This window comes from Lissotriton vulgaris, chromosome 3_2 (assembly GCF_964263255.1).
Source record: "Lissotriton vulgaris chromosome 3_2, aLisVul1.2, whole genome shotgun sequence".
Taxonomy (NCBI): Eukaryota; Metazoa; Chordata; class Amphibia; order Caudata; family Salamandridae; genus Lissotriton; species Lissotriton vulgaris.
The window spans coordinates 112,003,706-112,024,040 of NC_141690.1; the positions used below are offsets into that span (position 1 = coordinate 112,003,706).

Below are 20,335 nucleotides of genomic sequence, written 5' to 3' on the forward strand. Positions count from 1 at the left end.
GTGCAAGTTTCACTTCTAGAAAACTTCGACCCTACTTTTGGACCCTCAATGTAAAGTCCGGGAAGAATGAAACTCTGCTGTTTTCCAGCATCAGTGGGGGGGCAGCCCTTGCAGTTTGCAGGATCACATCACGGTCGCCAAAGTTAAACACACAGCGGGCTGGGGGGTGCCCGGCTTCAGCTTACCCCCAGGAACTCGGTGGGCCCGTTCGATGAGAAAGCATTTGGAGAGCCCTCTGGGTTGAAGATGTTTTAAGATCAAGTCTTCTACAAACAAATCCGCTGGCGGCACCTCCGCCCAGTCCGGAACACCAAGAATTTGGACGTTATTGTGCCGCATACACCCTTCATAGTCATCAAGTTGTAGCTCCATCGCCTCTTGGGAGTTGCGCAGTTCCGCTACCTATGTCTTAAGGAGGGTGGTGTCCGCTACTAGGTCCGAAGTCGTACTCTCCATCGTGCTCAACTGGTTCAACATTTTCCTCATGTCCTCCCTCATTAATGTAATTTCCGTAGCCACCATATGGATACAGGTTTCAAGACAGGTCAGTACCTTAGTGATTGCCGCAGGAAGATCTCTGTTGGAGGGCTCCGGGTCTTCCCCCTGAATCACTGTCCCCTCCGGTCCCTGCCCTTGGGATTTCTGCCATGCAAATTTGTCCAACTTGGCTTGTGTCACTGTTTTTCCATTGCGTCCCGACGCCATCTCAGCACCGTAGGAGGGTTCACACTGCTGGGTTGAGTGGAGAGGGCGCGCACCACTCACTGCCGCCTGCTGTGGGAGTCCACGCGGCCTGTCGGTTTCAATGCCCGGCCCTGCAACCACCCACCGGCAAAGCACCCCTTGTGTTCCCCCTAGGGCCTTTGATCACAATCCACTGACCGTGGGCACTAGGGGCTCCACTCAGTTGCACGCCTAGGTGCACCGATCCAGTGTCCAACCATCTCCGTGCCCAAATGGAGATGGTCCAACTCTGATCCACAGCCGATTTGTTGCCACTCTACTGCTACCCTGCGGGTCCCACAGTCACTTACACTGCCACTCCTGTAGTGTCCCACAGGGCCGCTGGCACTCTCAGCCCCCTCTAGGGAGGCACCGATGGGCCCCTGTATGTCCCAGGGTTCACCGTGTTACGGTGGGCAGCACTTTTATCTGAGGCAGCCAGGTTTGATTTATTTATTTGAAAGGTTTTGTATAGTGCTGGCAAGACCCATAAGTATCTGGGCGCTTTACAGAAGCAAGGCAATATCAGAGGTACAGTAGTTACATGCAAATACAATCAAGTACATGAGAATCTCACCATCAAAAACACGAGAAAGGCAAAAATCTTAGGATTCAAAGGTTATATAAAGTTAAATAAAATAAGGGAGGTATAACCTAAGAGTACATAATAAAATATAACAAAGAAACATTTGTAGGGGATAAGAGACCAAGGAGAGCAAATGCAGGTGTTAATAGTAAGGAGAACATAGGGAAATCGAAAGATCAGCAGGTTTCGCAGAGAGGTGACCTGTATGGTGATCAAAAGATTTCAGGATCTGAAAGAATTATGGACTCAAGTATTAATTGAGGAGATGTTGTTTAAGGTCTCTTTTGAAGCCGAGGTAAGAGGGGTTGCAGCGAAGGTCCCTCGGAAGGTGCATTTTCTGAGAAGGAGCGATTCTGGGTGGATTTCTTTTTTAGTAATGGGGGAAAGAGGAGAAGACATTAGAGCTTCTCATCGCTCTGGCGCTTCCCGCTCTTATGACTTTATTAGTCAGGTAAACCGGAGATTGAGCGTGAAGAGCTTTATGGGTGATGTGGGCAGTCTTGTAGATGCGTCTTCTTTCGATGGGGAGCCATTTAAGGGATTTTAGGGCAAGTGTGATGTGATCAAACCGTTTGCAGACTGTGATAAGCCTGCCTGCCATGTTTATCATGGCTCTGAGAGAGCCAGGTGAGCTTTAGGGATTCCAGTGAGGATAGCGTTGCCCTAATCAAGTTTAAAGAGGATTAGTGATTGAACAACCCATTTAAAGTCATCATGCAGGATAAAGGGTTTGATTTCTTGCGGTGTTTAAGAGTAAAAAGTGTTCCTTTGGCTGGTTTGTTGATATAGTGCTTCAGTGCCAAATTTGTATCCAGGATGAAACCTAGGGATTTTGCTGAGTTTGAAAGAGTGAGCAGACAGTTAAGGGCATTGAGGTCAGAGATCCAGCCTTGGATAGGGACACGGGTAATTTTGGGGGAGAATAGAATGATTTCCATTGTGTTAGGGTTCAGTTTTAGATGGTTAGAGTAAAACCAAGATAGAATCTTACTCAGAGTGTTGTTTAGATGAAGGACATCGCTATGTGATCTGATTTTGTGATAGAGTTGCATGTCGTCGGCGTAGAGGTGATAATTGTTCCTGGTTTGTTTCAGAATGATAGTAAGGGGTTCCATGAAGAGGGTAAAGAGAGAGGGGGAGAGAATTGAGCCCAGGGGGACACCCAAAGAGACACTTGTAGGATTGGAAAGGCAGGAGTTTAATCTAATTTAATGTAATTTGTTGAGTTCGGAGTTGGAGGTAGGAAGTGAACCACGACAGTGCCATTGAGTCTAGAGCGGGACTTGAGAGATTCATGTAAGGATGAATGATTGATTGTATCAAAAGCATCTGAGAGGTCCAAGAGGATAAGAAGGACAGCTCTCCATTCTCTAGAGAACAATAAATGTCATCTGCAATGTTCAGCATGGCGGTTTTGGTACTGGAGCCTTTCCTGAAACCAGATTGAAAGGAGTCAAGTAAGTTGTATTTGCCTATGTGGCTGTCCAGTTGTAGTAAGACACATTTCTCCATGGCTTTGACTAGGAGTGGGAGGTTAGAGATGGGACGGAGATTGCTGATATCATTAGGGTCTGCCTTTTGATTTTTAAGAATGGGAGTGATTTGCCCAAGTTGAAGGGAGTCAGGGACTCACCTTGAGGCAAAGGAGGTGTTAATATTGTTGTCCAACATGGGACTATGATGTGGTTAAGGTTATGTAATATTTTTCTAGTAGTGGGTCTTTGGTAAGAGAGGTCGGCTTTAATTTGGCAATGATATTAATGACTGCGAATTCGGTCAAGAGTTTGAAATTTGTCCAGGAGTAGTCGTTTTTCATTTGTGTGTTGGAATTGATATCTCCAGAACCAATTGGAGTAGATTGTTGAAGGAAAGGATTAGGAGGATGGGTAGATGTGGAGAAAGGGGGAATGTTAAGAAAAGTTTGGGGATTGGGAAAGGTCAAGATTTGCAAGAAGGATTGATCAATTTTCCGTGAAGAAGTTGGCAATTACCTCACATCTTTCTTTAGAGGCCGTCGGTTCAGGAGGGGCAGATGAAGTTTGTCTTCTGACAATGTTAAATAGTTCTCGGGGCCTATTTTTAGCATGATCCAGTTGGGAATGGAAGAAGGAGGCTTTTCCCATGAAAATGTGCTTCCTGAATGTTGCAGATCTGAGATGAGCTCAATGAGAATGCGAGGGGTGTTGTCTCCAAGATCTTTCTACTAGTCTAATTTGTCTTGTTTCATTATTAAGTTCAGGATTGAACCAAGATTTAGATTGGATTGCTCTTTATTTTTTTTAGTTTAAGTGGTGAAACTTAGTCAAGGACATCAGAAATAGCCTTGTTGAAATGTTCAGTAAGCTTGTTGCGATTTGGGAGTGCGGGAGATGTTGCAGTTGAACTTGAATTTTTGACTCAAGTTTAGTAGGAGGGACTTGTTTGAGGTTTCAAGTCCACGTCTTGGGTTTTTTACTTAATACTGGGGGAGGATAGACGCTGGTCAAGATGTTGAAAAGAATGAGATGGTAGTCAGACCATTCAACGGGGACGATGTCAATTAGGGAGACAAGATCAGTGCTAGTGATGATTGCGTAAAGAGTGTCATATTTGATATGGGTACGTTTGTTGCTGCGTTGATTTTGGTCATTCATCTCAAAAAGGTTAACGAAGCGCCTAACAGTGGGATCATCAGCATTATTCCAGTGAATGTTGTAATATCCTAAAAACCAATTCTTCGAGTCAGAAAGGGAGAAAGGAGTAGATAGATCAGATAACTCCTCTGCAAAGGGTAATAGCTCACCCAAAGGGTGTTAGATATTATACAGTCTGAGAGAAGGGGAGCCTTTGACATTGAGTTCAAAGCCGAGGTATTCTGAGGTCAAGTATTCAGCTTTCTTTAGAAGGGAGAGTTGAAATTTGGTTTTGTGGATTATGGCTGGGCCATCACCTGTTCTGTCAAGTCTGTTCTGTCTAATGATGGAGTAGCCGGGAAGAGTGAGTAGGTCCAGGATAACCATTGAGTGGTTAGGAGCCAGGTTTCAGTGAGAAAAGCAATATCAATAGCCTCACTAAGGATAGTTTCAGAAGTCTCTGTAGCATGTAGTGCTGCAGATCTGCAGTTAACGAGCATGCAAGAAAGAGGATTAGGATTATCCTTAGGTGATTTGAGGGTGAGGATTCCGGTGAATTGCGCAGGAGGTCTAGGTGAGTTGAGAGTTGAAGTTACTTGGTTAATGCCCACTAAAATTGGGATGTTGGAGTAGAGGAGATGATCAGTCGCCTGGAACTGAGGGAGATAGTATTTGTTAAGGGCTTTAAGGTCAATAGTAGAGAGAGAGCAAACAGCGCAGTAAGCCTGTGAGCCCATCTGCAAAGGGAGATGGTCGGTCACAGTATATGTTGAGAGAAGTTGGGAGAACTAGTGGGAGAAGTATCAGAAGTATAGTGGTGTGCCCAGGAGTTAAGGTTAGAGAGATCCCCTCTAAGATGAGTTGATTCTGTAGCCTGAGAATTCAGTATAAGTTCAATTCTTTTCAGAATCTGTGCTATAGAGTTTGGGAGGATTCCCGCACTGAAGGAGGCAGGGGAGGAAGTTGGGTCAGTGTTGACTGGGGAGGGAGATCCCACAAAGGGAGGGTGATCAGAAATGGGGGAGGGAGCCAACACATTAGGCAGGTAGTCAAAGACATTCGGACTAGTATTTATTAAGGTCTTAGTGATATGCTTAGAGTTAGCCATACAATCTGGGGAAGAGTTGGAAGAGTGATAGTAAAAGGGAGTATTCAGGGAGTTAAACTCATTGTATCACTTGGAATGGATTTCATTAGAATGCGAGTCGCAAGACAAAGAGGAGAGAGCAGTTGGAGACTGAAAAGAAGGCAATTGTATAGGATTCGTGTTTTGAGGGTGGAACTGGGAAGAAGGTAGGGACAGGAGGAGATCTATTGTTAGTGATAGTGGGTGAGAGAGCGGTCAATCTAGGGTAAGGAGGGGCTGGTGTCCTACGCTGCGAAGTGAAATCAAGTCTGAGGTGCTGGGTATGGCCCTCGACAAAAAGGGTGAAGGAGTATCGCTAGGAGAGGAGGAATCAACTCTAGGATTCAATGAGGCTGGGCTTGGGGATGGGCCCAAGTATCAATCAAGGGCATGAGAATTATCACGCATAGAATTCAATCAATCAATCATTTGTAATGCGCACTACATACCCGCGAGGGTCTTAAGGAACTGGGGGCAGGGCGCTACTGATCGAACAGCCAGGTCTTGACTATCCTCCTAAAGGTCAGCAGGTCTTAGGTCTGTCATAGGCTCAGTCGGAGGGTGTTCCATGTCTTGGTGGCGAGGTGGGAGAAGGATCTGGGGGCAGGGCGCTACTGATCGAACAGCCAGGTCTTGACTATCCTCCTAAAGGTCAGCAGGTCTTAGGTCTGTCATAGGCTCAGTCGGAGGGTGTTCCATGTCTTGGTGGCGAGGTGGGAGAAGGATCTCCCACTGGTGATTGTTCTTCGGATGCACGGGATGGTGGTGAGTGAGAGGTCGGCAGAGTGTAGCTGGCAGTTGGGGATGTAGAAGGAGAGCCATCTGTTGAGGTAGGCTGGGCCAGTCTTGTGGAGTGCCTTGTGTGCGTGGGTGAGGAGCTTGAAGGACATCCTCGTGTTGACGGAGAGCCAGTGCAGGTTTCTAAGATGGGGGGTTATTAGACCTGGCACCATTGGCATGGGTCTCCCTTCCATTTTTTTGTTGTTGCCTCATGTATTTTTCTGGTGTTAGGTGCTTTAGGCACTGTGCCACTGCTATCCAGTGCCACAGTGCAAGTGCTCCCTATTGTACATTGTTGTATGAATCAGTGGTTCCATGTTTGGCTGTTTGGTTTACTTGTCAGACCCTAGTCTAGTGCACTGAGTGTGCCCAGGGCAGGGTCGGATTGGGATCACAATTTGGCCTGGGCACTGACGAAAAAGTGGCCCACATTCAAGGGAAGTGGCCCACAATTAAGGGTTGTGGCCCACATTCAAGGGGTGTGCCCTTTCATGAAACACCATTTGGTTACACCTGTCAATGTCCTTGAATATTAGATGTAAATACATTAGGAATTTGGACAAGTATGGTAGTGCACTGACAAGTGACCAGCTGAAAGAGGGCATCAAAGATCAGAAATTGGATTATAAATTCAAATCTGTTCCGAACAGGGGCCCAAAAATATGTTTGGCCCAGGGCCCCCAAAATCCTTAAGATATTTGGCACAGAAATGGATTAAAGTGAGAGGATACTGTTCTTGCACAGGAGACACGGGGGAAAGGTGACAATGGCGCCATGCGGAGCAACTAAAAAAACAGCAATGCACCTTTCTGTCACAAAATTATTCGAGCCCTTCAGGGAAGGAGCACTTAATAAGCAGCGAAGCCCCTGCTATTACTAACCTACTCAGCCCTCCCCAGACCTTCAGCTCAGGAGCACATGAACAGCAGTGAGGCCCCTGCAATTAGTAATTTAATCAGCCCTCCAGGCCTCAAGGCAATGTCCTGGCAGGGGAGCACAAAACACAGCTGCTGTGTCATCCATGGTAGCCAGGGGGAGGCTGAGGTGAAGATGGTACAAGCTGCAAAGATCACCTGGCCCCCACAGCGAGAACCATTCTTCCTCGTCCACTATTCCCTCTGCCGTTTTTCTCTGGACCCCGACCCGCCATCTTGTCCATTCCCTCGTCTTGTACCCTTCTCCCTTGTTTCCCCCTTGACGATCCTCAAATGTTTCTTCCCTTTCCTGTTTTGGCTTTTCTCCATACCCTTGTATCCCTCCCACCCTCCCTTGGTGCTGTGACTGCATCCCCCCTCCATCCCCACTTAATGGAACTCTGCCTGAGAAAATCCACTATGTGTGTATATATACGTATATAGAGAACTCTAATCACTAGTATATGAAGTAGACCTTTGTACTATCTACCATTCCTATGTGACTCTTAGAGTATATCCTTTCTTATCCCTTCCTTAGGTATTTAGAGATAACTCTAATCACTAGTATATGCAGTAGACCTGTGTACTCTCTACCATTCCTATGTGACTCTTAGAGTATATCCATTTGTTTCTCTTCCTTGAGTGACTTTACTACTTGTACATTTGCAATTTTTCATTCTGTTTGTATCTCTTCCTTGTGTGACTTTACATCTTGTACATTTGCAATTTTTTCAGCTTGTACCTTTTATGTAACACATGTAATCCTAAGTCCTTATGTTTCGCAACTGATTCTTATGTAAAGCGCTCTGACACCTTCTAGTAAAGTTTGCACTATATAAAATCGCATTCAATTAAAAAAAAAAAAAAATACTAACACTGTTTATGTGCTGCGTGGGCCCCAGGGGGTCCGAGGTGAAATTACAAACAATCACCCCCTCCCCAGCCACCCTCAGCCTGATTGCTTTGCTGGGCAGGGGGTGAAGGAGAGGCCACAGCGAGTGAAGCTGCATTCATTTCTCTGTCTCCGTCTCCGTGCCCTCTGTGGGCCGTTTTTTTTTTCTCCCCTTTCCTAGTCTACAGAGATCACGGAGACAGAGACAGAGAAATTAATGCAGCTTCACTGTGTGGCTGGGAAGGGGGAGAAAAAAAATGGCCCACAGAGGGCACGGAGATACCGGCCCTTCGGCCGATGCCCGAATGCCCGCATTGCCAATCCGCTCCTGGCCCAGGGTGTATAAATCCAAATGCTGCTGGTGGGCCTGCAGCACTGGTTGTGCCACCCACAGAAGCAGTCTTGTAAAATGTGTGCAGTCTGATACTGCCATGCTGGCTGGGCAAGTGCACCCAAAAAAGTACATATAAAAATTAGTTAATTCTCCTATTTAGAAATCCCTTGGATAATAACTAAACTATGTCCTCATATCAGAAGATGCATGCATGCCCATCTAGTCTTCCCCCTTATTATCACGATCATCTAAAAGACCTGTTCTATATTGGCAATTATGGATAATGTGCCTGACAAATGGAGAACCACCTTTTGCCATTCTTCCCCTTTTCAGATTATGAATTACTTCTGGAGTTACCTTTTTGACACATTGCACCAATACTTTGGTAAACCACTACTGATAGTCCTTTCTTTCCTCTTTGTCTACTGTAATATCCTATTCCAGACTATATCTTATGGACATTGATATAAAGAGAGACCAGCATTGTTTTGTTCAACTTCCGCCCCCACCGTCGGTACCTTGGTAAGTGATTCCCTACATTTTTAATTTAGGTCCTTTGACCATTTAGCCCACATATTTATTTGATTGATTGGCTAAAATAGCCCCCCCCCCTCACATGGACTGTTTTATCTAAGATCTTATCAGCTGTAATAGCAGTTGGAAGTGCTTTGAACCAAAATTACAGTTGTTAGCTAGATGAGCTTTTTGACAGATGATTTCTTACATACAGATCCATCTACTTATGTCAAATGTGTGAGTAATACCAAATCACTAATAAATGAATTATACATCTCCTTACATGTAGAGCTTATCCATTAGATTGGCTCCCTAAGAAGAGATTATCCCCAAGGTTGCTCTACAGGAACTATCTTTTCCCACAATTACTACTGCTCAAATATAGGAATGCTAGTCTGTACCTTGTGTAGCTACATTCATTCAGCTATACAAGTAGGGAGTTATTGTCATTTAGGCATTATATATTTTTTGTTGTCATTATTGGTTGTTATATTGTAATGTAATTCAGAATGCAACTTCTGAATAAAATAGTCACATATGTGTTTTGATTTAATTATAAATTAATTATGTTTTTCAGATACGATTTGTGGCTCCTGAGGAAGGCGTTCCCCATAACGCCGAAACGCGCGTCGAATAATATTGTTTGCCGCTGTTATAGAATCTTTTTATATGTACTTTTTATGTATTATATGATTACTGTATATCTTGCTTTTTGTATAATTGATTTATATTCATGCCTTTTTATTAACTGTTTTTAATATGAACATTTATATACTTATTAAATGAAATATAGATTTTTATAATCACTTGGTTGTGTTTCCTTTATGCAATTTCTCCCTCCCAATGTGTTAATATTATGCCATATTTTTTACACTGTTTATTTCCCTGTACCACAAATTGATTTTCTTAACAGGGGGTCCTTGTTATTTACATTATTAGAAGCAGTCTAAGACAGGGAGGATTCAGTTAGGTATTGTTATATAGGGTGTTTCAGTTAGACTATTCCCCATGGCATCTTGTCCTCCATCTTATCCTTTCTGTTCATGTTATATTAAGGTCACTCTTTCCACCATGTATGTAACCAATCACTGTTGCTAGGTTTGAGCTCTATAAATATGCCACAATTATGCATTAATACATGTCAGCTGAGATGAAGCCCCTAAGTGCACTATATTATTATGTCACTGGGTTCCTTCAAAGAGTAGCTAGAGACACCACTGGTGTATCACAACCATCCATGTTCAAGGTGCTCGAGAAGACATAGATGTACTCAGACCCCATGTGTCACTCTTATCTCCTTTCCATAGACATCAAGGCAGGCAAAATAAGTCCAAAGGAAACCACCGTTCCAACCACACTTTGTGCTTAGCAAATTGCACTATATACTGAAATCAGCACTGGTGGGTGAGTGGGGAGGAGCAAACAGTGCATACTCAAATTATGTCACCTCACTATTGTTAAGTTAGTCGCAACATGTATTCAGCTCAATAAGGTTCGCCCTGATTCTCTACACATTTTGCTACATCTAAAATCAGTTTTACTGTCTGTGCAAAAGGGCTTCTGCACCATTTGTGGCTTCTTCCTCCCCTTGTGGGTCATTATTTGAACACATCCCACTACTAAAAACCTACACAGACATCTCTTTCAGACCTACAACTGGAAAGGATCCGCTCAGCCACCAACATGCCTTTAATACTTGACACATAAGTAAATCTATCCAGATAGTCCGAATATTTCTGGAATTCCTGTAGTGATAAAGTCATTCTGGATGCCAATAGAGATTTAGCACAATTTCAAAGAATCATGTATAGAAGCTGTGTCCTACTAGATAAGGTGTGCATACACCCATTCAAGTCTCAGAATCTTTTCAGGCTATTACATACATTCATAGCTCCCTACTTCCAACCTCTAGTCAAAGCAGCTTTATATTAAGAAACAGTAGATGGCACCACTCTACCAGTCCATAACCCAAGTCCAGTGACCAGAAGACATACAATAGAGCACATGTTCACACATGAGTTACTGTGATGTGAAGTGAGGCAACACAGTTCTCAAATAGAGTTTTACATGCCTTCTTCATTGAATCTGTCAGAACCAAGTCCAACCACCGATACCCTGTGCATCCTTTGTTGGGCCAGCTTCAGAACTATGCCACCCTGTAGCACTCAGTAATTCCTGTTAGAGCACATCTGATGAAAGCCACCAAGCAGATGGGGAGGGGGGCACTGTCAATAGGGCTGTCAATGAACAATACATCTGGCTACCCCTTCAGATACATGACCATAGGCCATGGTAATGTATCCACTCATGGACTCAAGTACTTTTTTCTCTTGTGTGCTGAACTGTCATCAGTTTTGAGAGGTGCATTTGTTTCATGTGCTACTAACTCTCCATCTGCTTACCTTCTACTCAAGGTACAGTACTCTTAAAAGTTACCCAGTGTTTTGGTGTACTGTTCTTCTCTAGCCCTTCTCATATAATCTTTGACCTGGAAATTACAATTCAGTCTCATTGGCCATATTGCTAGTTTCCAGGTCACGCACATACTCCTGTTCTGCATTCAGGCAACCAATACCTTCTCAAGAGGCTGATCCAAGGTCCCTGCCAAATGACTGTCCTGCTTAATGGTACTCTGTTCCCTCATTGTAAAGATGTGAACACTGGTATCATGCCTGATCTTAGTTAGCGTCATTGGTATATTTCGTAAACGAGAGGTTCTTGGGTAGGTTACATGGGGTCAATAATCAATTATAGAGGTAGGGGAACATTCTACCAGCAAGCAAAGGATGGTATCTGCTGGCAATGACCCTCAACCATGGTTGTGAAAGTACAGTGTTAAAGCCAAGAGGAAGATTTAATTAATTACAGATGGAACTATAACAGTGAAGGCTACTACCATTCAGAGGGGTCTGACATGGAGAACAGCAAGATCAAGTGATAGATGGGCAATTATAAGTTATTGTAGGAAAGGCTAGGCTACCCATATGTTAGATAGAAAAAGGTAGGTTTTTAGAGATTTCCTTAAATTGAAAAAGTTGTTTTATAGAACTACGATAGGTAAATAGTTCCTTATGAAGGGCCCCTATCTACAAAAGGTTTTCTCTACCAAATATATTGTTGCATATTGGTCCACGGACCACAAATTTAGACCTTAGACTTTTGTATTGAATGTAACAATTAAACAGCTTGTTCAAGAAGGCCAATGTTTTTAATGGTAGATAATGGAGGGATTTTAATGCCTGTTTGATGTAATCATGATGGTTCAATCCAAATACTAGATGAGCAGTATGACTTTTTACTCTAAAGTTGTGGTAAAAGTTCATTTGTGAGACGTGAGTAGAGACTGTTTTAGAAAAATAGTCAGCACACAAGCAATGCAAAGACTATGGCAATTTTATTGGAGAAGTGAAGGATTGGCAAACCTCTGAAACTGAGTAAATTTTTTTTACAGAGTTTTGTATAGCGCAAACTTGATCTGAACATTTCAGGTATCAGAGCTCTTTACACGAGCACCAGTTACATTACATGAGGATACATTTTTTTTATTAGGCACAGAGAGAGTAGGTGATTTGCCTAGAATCACAGGATTTTGCACATTCTTGCTGAGACGCGAACCTGGTTCCCCAGATTTGAAGTCGATCGCCCTAGCCGTTAGGCCAACAGCACACTCACACACCATGACTGTCTTTCCACTTGATGGTTGGGCGACTGAGAAGAGGCATTGTCAATGAATCCAACCAAATCATGGGAAGTGGAGGAGGTTAATATTACATGATCAATAATTCTGCATCAAATGATGTACTTAATTTAGGCAATCAGACATGTATGTCAGGTTCCCTTCGTCATCTAACATGGAACTTATCAATTGGAACTAATGTTGTGAAAACTGAAGATGACAAATGTGTCAGTAACTTTCCAGAATTATACAGAGTAATTTTGGCTTTTTCAGCAACTGAAATCTCCATGTGAAAGTAAAGAGATCTGCAGTTTTCTTACAGATCTCATAACTCCGATGGGATTGATCACTGCTGTCTCTTGCCCCATTAGCTTTAAGATGCCACAAGTAATGAGGGCCAAGATGTACTTTGGCATTTTTGTGCCCGTTATTTTACTAGCAGTATAGCTGCAGGCAAGGCCCAGCTGTCAATAAAATGTTAATGATCCTGGGGTTTATGTACTTGAAAAATTCTCCAGCTAACTAAAATCTGCATCCAAAGGAATTAAATGAATATTCCTATCCATATTGGCTACAAGTCTCTATGAATGAGAACTTTAATTAGACTGTAGTTTGAGCTCAGTTATGTAGTTGGGGCTAAAGTAAGTAAGACTGTAAAGAGTCACCACTGGATTTTACAGGGGAAAAAAGTGTAAGTGAGCATAAATGTACTTTGAGAGTACATTTACTCACTTGAAGAACTTTATGAGTTAAACCATCTATTTTTAATGTCAAAAGAAAATTAGCCTGGTAAAAAGGGAGTTTGCACAAGTAAGCTAAATTTACATGTGCAAATACCTTTGTAAGGTGGATTCTCAGCCGTCAAAAACGATTGAGCTAATATGAGCTCAGCAACCTGAATATTGCTGCCTTAGCCTGTCAGATAGGTGTAACATAAGGCATGGTTTCACTGTTTGAAACCTCATAAAATTATATCTGTTTAACCAGATGAGCAACTCAGTCTAACACATCAGTCTGGAAGGTTTCTGTAATGCATGGGACACTTTTGCTTCCCAAAGCTTGGGAGATCTGGGTAGCACTGGGTATTTTTGCCCGCTGAAGTATGAACCTGTATCATTGTCTCTGTAATCCAAGGGGCAGCTTTGAGGTCTGAGCACATAATATTTTGAAGCGGAATTCCTATAAGATATATGCAACCAGGCAGGTATTTTTACTGCATGCTTCTTGACTGAGCATTCTGGTCTATGTAACCTGGCTGAATACTTGACTGTCTAAAACTTAAAACTGTATAGTTTTTGTAAAGTGGGATGTGGCTTTTCTTCATTGTGAAAGTCAAATATTTCTTTGCTGACCCCACCGAACTTTAATACTGAAACTGTCTGCCAAGATATTGAACTGAGAACTTCCATAATAGATGGATGCTGCCACAGAGAAAAAAACAAAGGTTTACTTGATGTTATAATTGTGAATTGTTATAGTTGCTTTCTTTATAATAAAAAGGAACCCTTAGAAATTCACTGAAAAAATCAATTGTTAAAGGGATGTTATAGTTAGGTGAAAATGAAAATGTCAGTTTAAACAAATTGTTTCAAACTATGACTCGCTCCCCAATGCAGAGTGTTGTTATGAAATATGTAATTTCAGAGATTATAGTGATGTCATAGAAAGTGTCATGAGTGGTATAATATGTGAGGTAATTAGCAGCGCATGGTGAGGGTGCGAGTTATAGTTACTTTAAGGAGCAAGTTTTAGTTAACTGAGATAACTACAACTGGTGAATCTTGGTGGTTTTGTTTGTTTAAACCAGTATGTTCCACCTGACATTTTCACATAATTTTAACGTAGCTTCAGCCTTTAATTTTATAATTGAAAATCTAATTTTTTTTATTAGAAATTAAGATATTAGTACAATTGCTAACTGTAATGTCACTTTAACCTTTGTTTTTTCAGTGAATGCCTATTTTTTTTTTAACATAAAGGAACCTGTCTATCCTCCTGCACGATGTGGGGTTGAGTGCCCTTGTGGGGTTAGGCACAGAGCCTGGCCTGGACAGGCCCTGCAGCCAACCCACAGCCGGTGCCCTACTGCCTGCAGCACATGGCATTCTGCCGTGCGTAGTGGGTAGTTGCGGGTAGGGCCTAGCAGCCAATTCCCGTTTTACACTGTTTAATAGTTCTGTGGATCCTCCACAACACTCAGCGCAACACCCCTGGGGAATCGCTCTGGATCTATGAACCCACCGCAAAGCCCCAGGTGGGCCATAGTGAGGATCATGGTAGAATATTGATCCACGGAACCTCCCACCCACCAAAAATTTAATTTGAGATTAGGTGTGTGCCTCTGGGATTTCAACAATACCCAAGGGTCAGTGTACCCCCTACTGCTCCCCTTACATCTTATTGTGTTTTCGTTTTTAGGACTTGGGACCAAGTTGGGCTGAGTACCTGAGTCCTAAGACGGTGGCCACAACCTTTCTTTTAGGTTGCATCCCAATGCATGGTTGAATATATACGACACTTTTCGCCTTAATTTCTCAAAAATTACAGAACCGTACCAAGGGGTCCATTATGATATCGGGCGGATTGCCTCCGCCAGGCCCCCGTGGTACCTTTTCCTTCCCACCGCCATCCTAATATGGCAGTGGGAATTTTAAGGTCGATGGCGGTGAATCCGCAACCGCCGGGCCGGCGGGCCTCACTGTTTGGAGTGTTTCACTTACAGTTACTTGAAAATGGCATGAAGTAAATGACAGCATTTTATGGTCTTCAGATAATGTATTATTTTTTAAATTCAGATTTTCCTTCTGGCATCAATAGGGGTTGTGAACAACAGGATCGAATCAACCTTTTTTTGCTGTGTTTCAAATTGTCAGATCAACTGTCAGTAAATGAAGGTTTTACAAATCAAGGTAGGGTCATGCAGAGATGTAACTGGTGGGACTTCTTTAGGTTGTTGGCAATTTATAGCGCGTTGTGGGTTTAATAGAAGACAACTTGTTGCATCAAAATTCTTTACCTTCAAAACATACGGTGCACAGTGCAGTTTTGCACGTTTAAATCATTATAAATTTAGGGGCAGATGTACAAACGTTTTTTGCAGGCACAAATATGTTTTAGACTCTTAGCGACTGCAAAAAACATGTGTGGCCCATGTACTAATCCTATTTTGCGATTCGTAAATCAATTTGCGACTTGCAAAATAGGATTAGCGACTCACTATTAGGAAAGAGCGTTCCAAGGGCGTCCCTTTCTAATAGCGACTCCTGAAGCTATGTATGACTGTTTTGTGACCGCAATTGCCATCGCAAAACAGTCCCCATTTACAACCCTTACCACCAGTCACAGAAGGGTGGTAAACCACTCGCAAATGGGAACCCTTTGTGAGAGGCACGAAAAATAATTTTTATGGCCAGGCAGTTGTCCTAAGGACCACTGCCTGCCCTTAAAAAAATAAACTGAAAGTTTAATTTTTATTTTTTAAATGCATCTTGTTTTCCTTTAAGGAAAACGGGCTGCATTAAAAAAAACTGCTTTATTTAAAAGCAGTCCCAGACATGGTGGCCACCATCCCTGGGAGTGCCAGCCATTCCCAATAGGTTTGCAAATTGCGACAGCCTCATTAATATGCATGAGGGATGCAATTTGCAACTCCATTGAGAATCGCAAACAGTTGTGCATCCCAATTTGCGAGTCGCAAATTGTGATAAGCAAATGTGACGCAATTTGCGATTCGCAAATTGGTAGGTTGTACATCTGGCCCTTTGTATATTAAAAAATATTATTATTATGGAGCAAGTCCTTACAAATAATAATGTAAATTTAGGATAATACCTGTTAGGACCCTCGATGTTATCCATAACCCAAATCTGTACTTCCGTTATTCTCAGTGGGTCTAGATTAGGAACCTCAATGGTCCTAAATATGCTGCAAATAAAAGAAATGTATGTAAGTAAGAACCCAATCTGTTGGAAAAGTTTCTAAAAGGAAACAACACAATCTTTTGTTGAGAAAACGTCCCTCAAAATGCAGATCCACCATACAGTGTAGTTCAGCTGATAAGCATGTCTCTCAGTTGGTAGATAATTAAAATATATATCTCACTAGACAGGTGACAATTAAGTCATACATCATACAGATAGAACTACAAATCCCACTTCTTTAGACTGATCTGAAATTACAGGAAGGTAATCGTTTGCTGTCAAATGCATCATTCATTTGCGGATTTCTAAAACCTCTTTCACTAGAGGATTTTTGTTACTCCCAGTTAGGATTTTCAGAGGCAGTGTTTTTATAAAACTGTCTTTCTTGGATTTGACATGTTTACCAGTGAGTGACTCAGTATTTCAGATACAACATAGTGCTCATTTTGTTATACGCACATATCATATATCCCATTAATGTTATAGGCAGCCTTTCATTCCTTGCTAGGTAACCCAGTCAGTCACTTAAAGGCACAGATCATCTTGTGGACAGAATATTGTGTCAAAATATTCAAGGACCAAGATATTTATATCATTAAGGTACATATATGTGGAGTTATATATATAGTAAAACGTTGCTTACCTATAGAAAGTTACCTTGACAATATTTTTGCTCTCAATATTCTTCACACAATATTGCTGTTCCCGATATCCTGTCTAAACACTGCATATTCCGTGCCCTAATGGGTCATTAAAGTGTTATAAAATTTCTACTAAATAATTAACCAACAAACATCCCCGGCTTCCATCTTAGGTGAATCTAGTCTGTCCTGTAGGCCATGGAGTGTGTTGCAGTACTCTGTGTTTGTCTATCTAGAACCATTGTCCTGGCTCAGGAGCTGTCACCTTGACACAGACCATCTGTCCATACTTTAGAAGGACCCTCTCTATTGTTCCACTGCCTCCATAAAACCCATCACTACATCCGTCGATTGGTCAGCAAGGAGCTTCTTGCGGGACACTCTATGTTACATTTTCTGAGGCAGGTTGAATTTCTCACACACCAAAGCCTTCACGGGAGAGAGAGTTAGGTTGGTCTTTCTTCATCACAAAATTAATTTCTGTTCCATCTATATCCCAATGCAGATAACCTGCCTGTCAACCCTTTAACCAATATGAATGTGCCTCTTGGATGTCTTCGTCTAAAACTTTACAAATTAGCATCTTTTTTAACCTTTGGTGTTGAGTCAACATAACAAACTTGGGGGACCGTCTGTCCCTAATGCGGTTATTAACCCTCAAGATCTAAGCTATCCTATGTTGGCCAAAGCTGAGGCAAGATAAAGAGGAGCCTAGATCTGATCTCTCTTTCAATGGAAGGATTCTGGACCGTAGGCATCCAGTTCATGGTAATCCATGAAGCAACATTGCCTCACCAACTCATGTTTATGCAGACCTCAACCTTTCAACAGGGCACCAGGCATTTTGTCTACTAACATTGTACAACCTGTTATAATAAGGCCTTATTCACACCACAACACAGTACTAGGGAGCGAAAAAACCATGCTACATGCACCTTTGAGCCTTGCAGTTAATTTTTTATAATTTATCACATACATGACTGTAATTTGTCCTTCTAGTGCCTTCAGCAGTAGAAATCTCCTTTCTTCCTGTCATGCTATCTTCACTTATCTGCTGTTATCAATCAAACTGCCCTGTAGCAATATTTTGCACTATGGAAACAAGGCAGATTAATGCAGGTAGTTATGATATATATTCATGCACATTATATCACAAGTTGCTTTGCCAATGTAATTACATGGTAATGTGGTTCCCTTCCTGTAATGGTGCTCTCTCTGTTGCCAGCTTCTTCCGCCTCCTGGCCAGGGATCTAAGCACACCAGACTCCTGAACTGTCCCACATAGCCTAGCACCTTAAGTGCAGGTATGCTCCCTGCATGATCTCACATATTAGCCACCACTGACTTAGCAGCATACCCAACAGACAATGCAAGGACACACTTCTGGTTCAGATCCACTTTTGCACTAGTTTCTGCTCTTCTGGTCAGAGTTTTCAGAAAACCTTACTCAACCTGAACTTGTTTAAACACTAAAGCAATGGTTGTATGTCCTACGAGAGAAGTTACTCCACCCTCTGATTCTTCGGCTGCCATTGTGTCCCATATCATACAACAAAGCCCATTTACCATACTGCACTACAGGCTTGGTTATGATCATTTTCCATCATTGTCTGGCTGGCAGACTTTCATAGTCCTCACTTCCAGGGTAAATACCCTTTTGTCATCTACTTCAACTGTGCAGAGTTTTAAGCATTTTGCTTTTCTCCAACATGCAGAAAGCATAATATGCATGACATAGAATAAAATTTACAATGAAGATAACTAGACTATGGAGACACATATAAAAAAAATCAGCTTGGGTGAAAACTTCTCTATGGATTAACAAATAGTTAAATAAAGAGGGATTTATATTACATTAGAAAGAATAGAGTAAATTAGATCTCAATCACGTTAACAGCCTAATGGAAGGGGAATCACAATGTCATTTTACCACTTAAGTCAAAATTTGAATTATTCAGTATGGACTTCTTATGTTTTGCTTACAGCAAAAAAGAAAAACCCCTCATAGATATCAAATATAATACATATTTTAAATGATATGTTCAAACATCAATAGCGTAGTTGTTATTTCCAAGCTCAAAACTTTGACAAAACTGTAACAGGGATTAGAAACCAAAAGAACAAAGTATGCTCAGAACAAATTCAGTGGATGGCTTCTTCAGGTTGATATTCAAAATTGAATTACCTACAAAGTTTGTCGTGCCTTGTGGGGATTTCTAAAGCCGTCATTCCAATAACAAAATTGTGCATGAGAAAGAATCCTAACCCCCCATGAGCTACCACTAGGCAGAAGATGTCATTCTGACTAGTCTATCAGCATTTGGCGATGTTTCTTTTAACTTTCTACTGGCTCACATAATACTAACTAATATTTTACAATCATGAGAGCTTTGGTTCATGCCTTTTACTAACTGTCCAAGATAAGTTCAATATTTTCATGAGGTTACCAAGGTAAATACTAAAGAGTTGGCTGGATTACTGGGGCAAGTAGGAACAATTTGGGATTCATTTAATAGCTGTTAAGTGAGGGAATGTGAGAGGGTAAGAATGGTACTCAATCATCTTTTATGAGGATCAGCCTTGAGGAAATTGTGAATGGTTAAGAGTGATAAGCTGAAGAACAGGGGTAGAAAGGTGGATTGGTTCCTTGCATTTCAAACATAGGTGTGACTTTTCCTGCAACACAGACACATGGCTTCAAATTATTTGAATATACAGATTATTAGAAAAAAAAAACATTATATTTTCCACTGTAGTATCCACTATATACCAGATTTATCAATATGAGTCACAGCTTGTGTGTATATATTTCAAACCCACAAGTTGGCATGCTTTTCCTATTTGTTCCACGTGACACCATTTCCCCTTCTCATCTTCACTCAGTCTAGGGCCTTGATTTGTGTTTTTCCTATTGAGGTAGTCAGATTCCCCTAGGCCACGTCGAACCCATCTGCCCGCCTCAGTTGGAATCCAATCCGCCTGACCGATTGGGAGTCCGATGGAGTGGTGCTCGGAGACATCGCAATCGATGTGCAGAACCGCCGACCACGAGTTAGTTGGATCCCAAAACTGAAATGGTGTTGGGCTGAAAGTTTCCGCCCAACATCATAACTAGGCCCTTAGTTGTAGCTGCATGGATTCCACACAGTTACTGAATACTTTCATGCCACAGTACAGGAAAACAAGAATTTAGTGAGAGCTTTAAATACATTAGTGCACAATGAATTGGTATAGTTGCTCTCACAGGGAGCAACAAGGCATAACTTATTCGCAACATGGCACAGTCTACGGTGCTGCTCACAATCATTGTCAAGGTCTATATTAAAACATTAATGTTGGATGGTAAACATGTAGGTGGTGTTCCTCTCTTTTTTCTACTACATCAGGGCTCCACATTTCCATACATTCCCCACTCAATCCTGTGCCTTCTTCATCTAAAGCAGCGTAAGCCATCAACTGTATTTCATGGGTGTAGTGGCAGGTTCCCTTATCATGTCAGAAACTCACATGACACCAACTGCTCCCACTACTGTGCCTCAGTGCCTCCAGCACTGAGGCCTTGGAGCAACTTGCTTCACTCCAATTATTCAACAAAGCTAGAAATCTAATGGATGT

General features: G+C 42.0%; 1 protein-coding gene across 1 annotated transcript in view; it reads right to left on the bottom strand.

Annotated features, from left to right (window-relative positions):
- LOC147725393 (ADP-ribosyl cyclase/cyclic ADP-ribose hydrolase 1-like) overlaps window positions 1-20,335 on the bottom strand; it is a 293,519-nt gene that overhangs the window by 49,106 nt on the left and 224,078 nt on the right. The window contains exon 7 of the mRNA XM_086964522.1: window positions 15,991-16,083. Coding sequence (XP_086820648.1) covers window positions 15,991-16,083 — 93 coding nt within the window. The remainder of the gene's footprint in view (window positions 1-15,990; window positions 16,084-20,335) is intronic.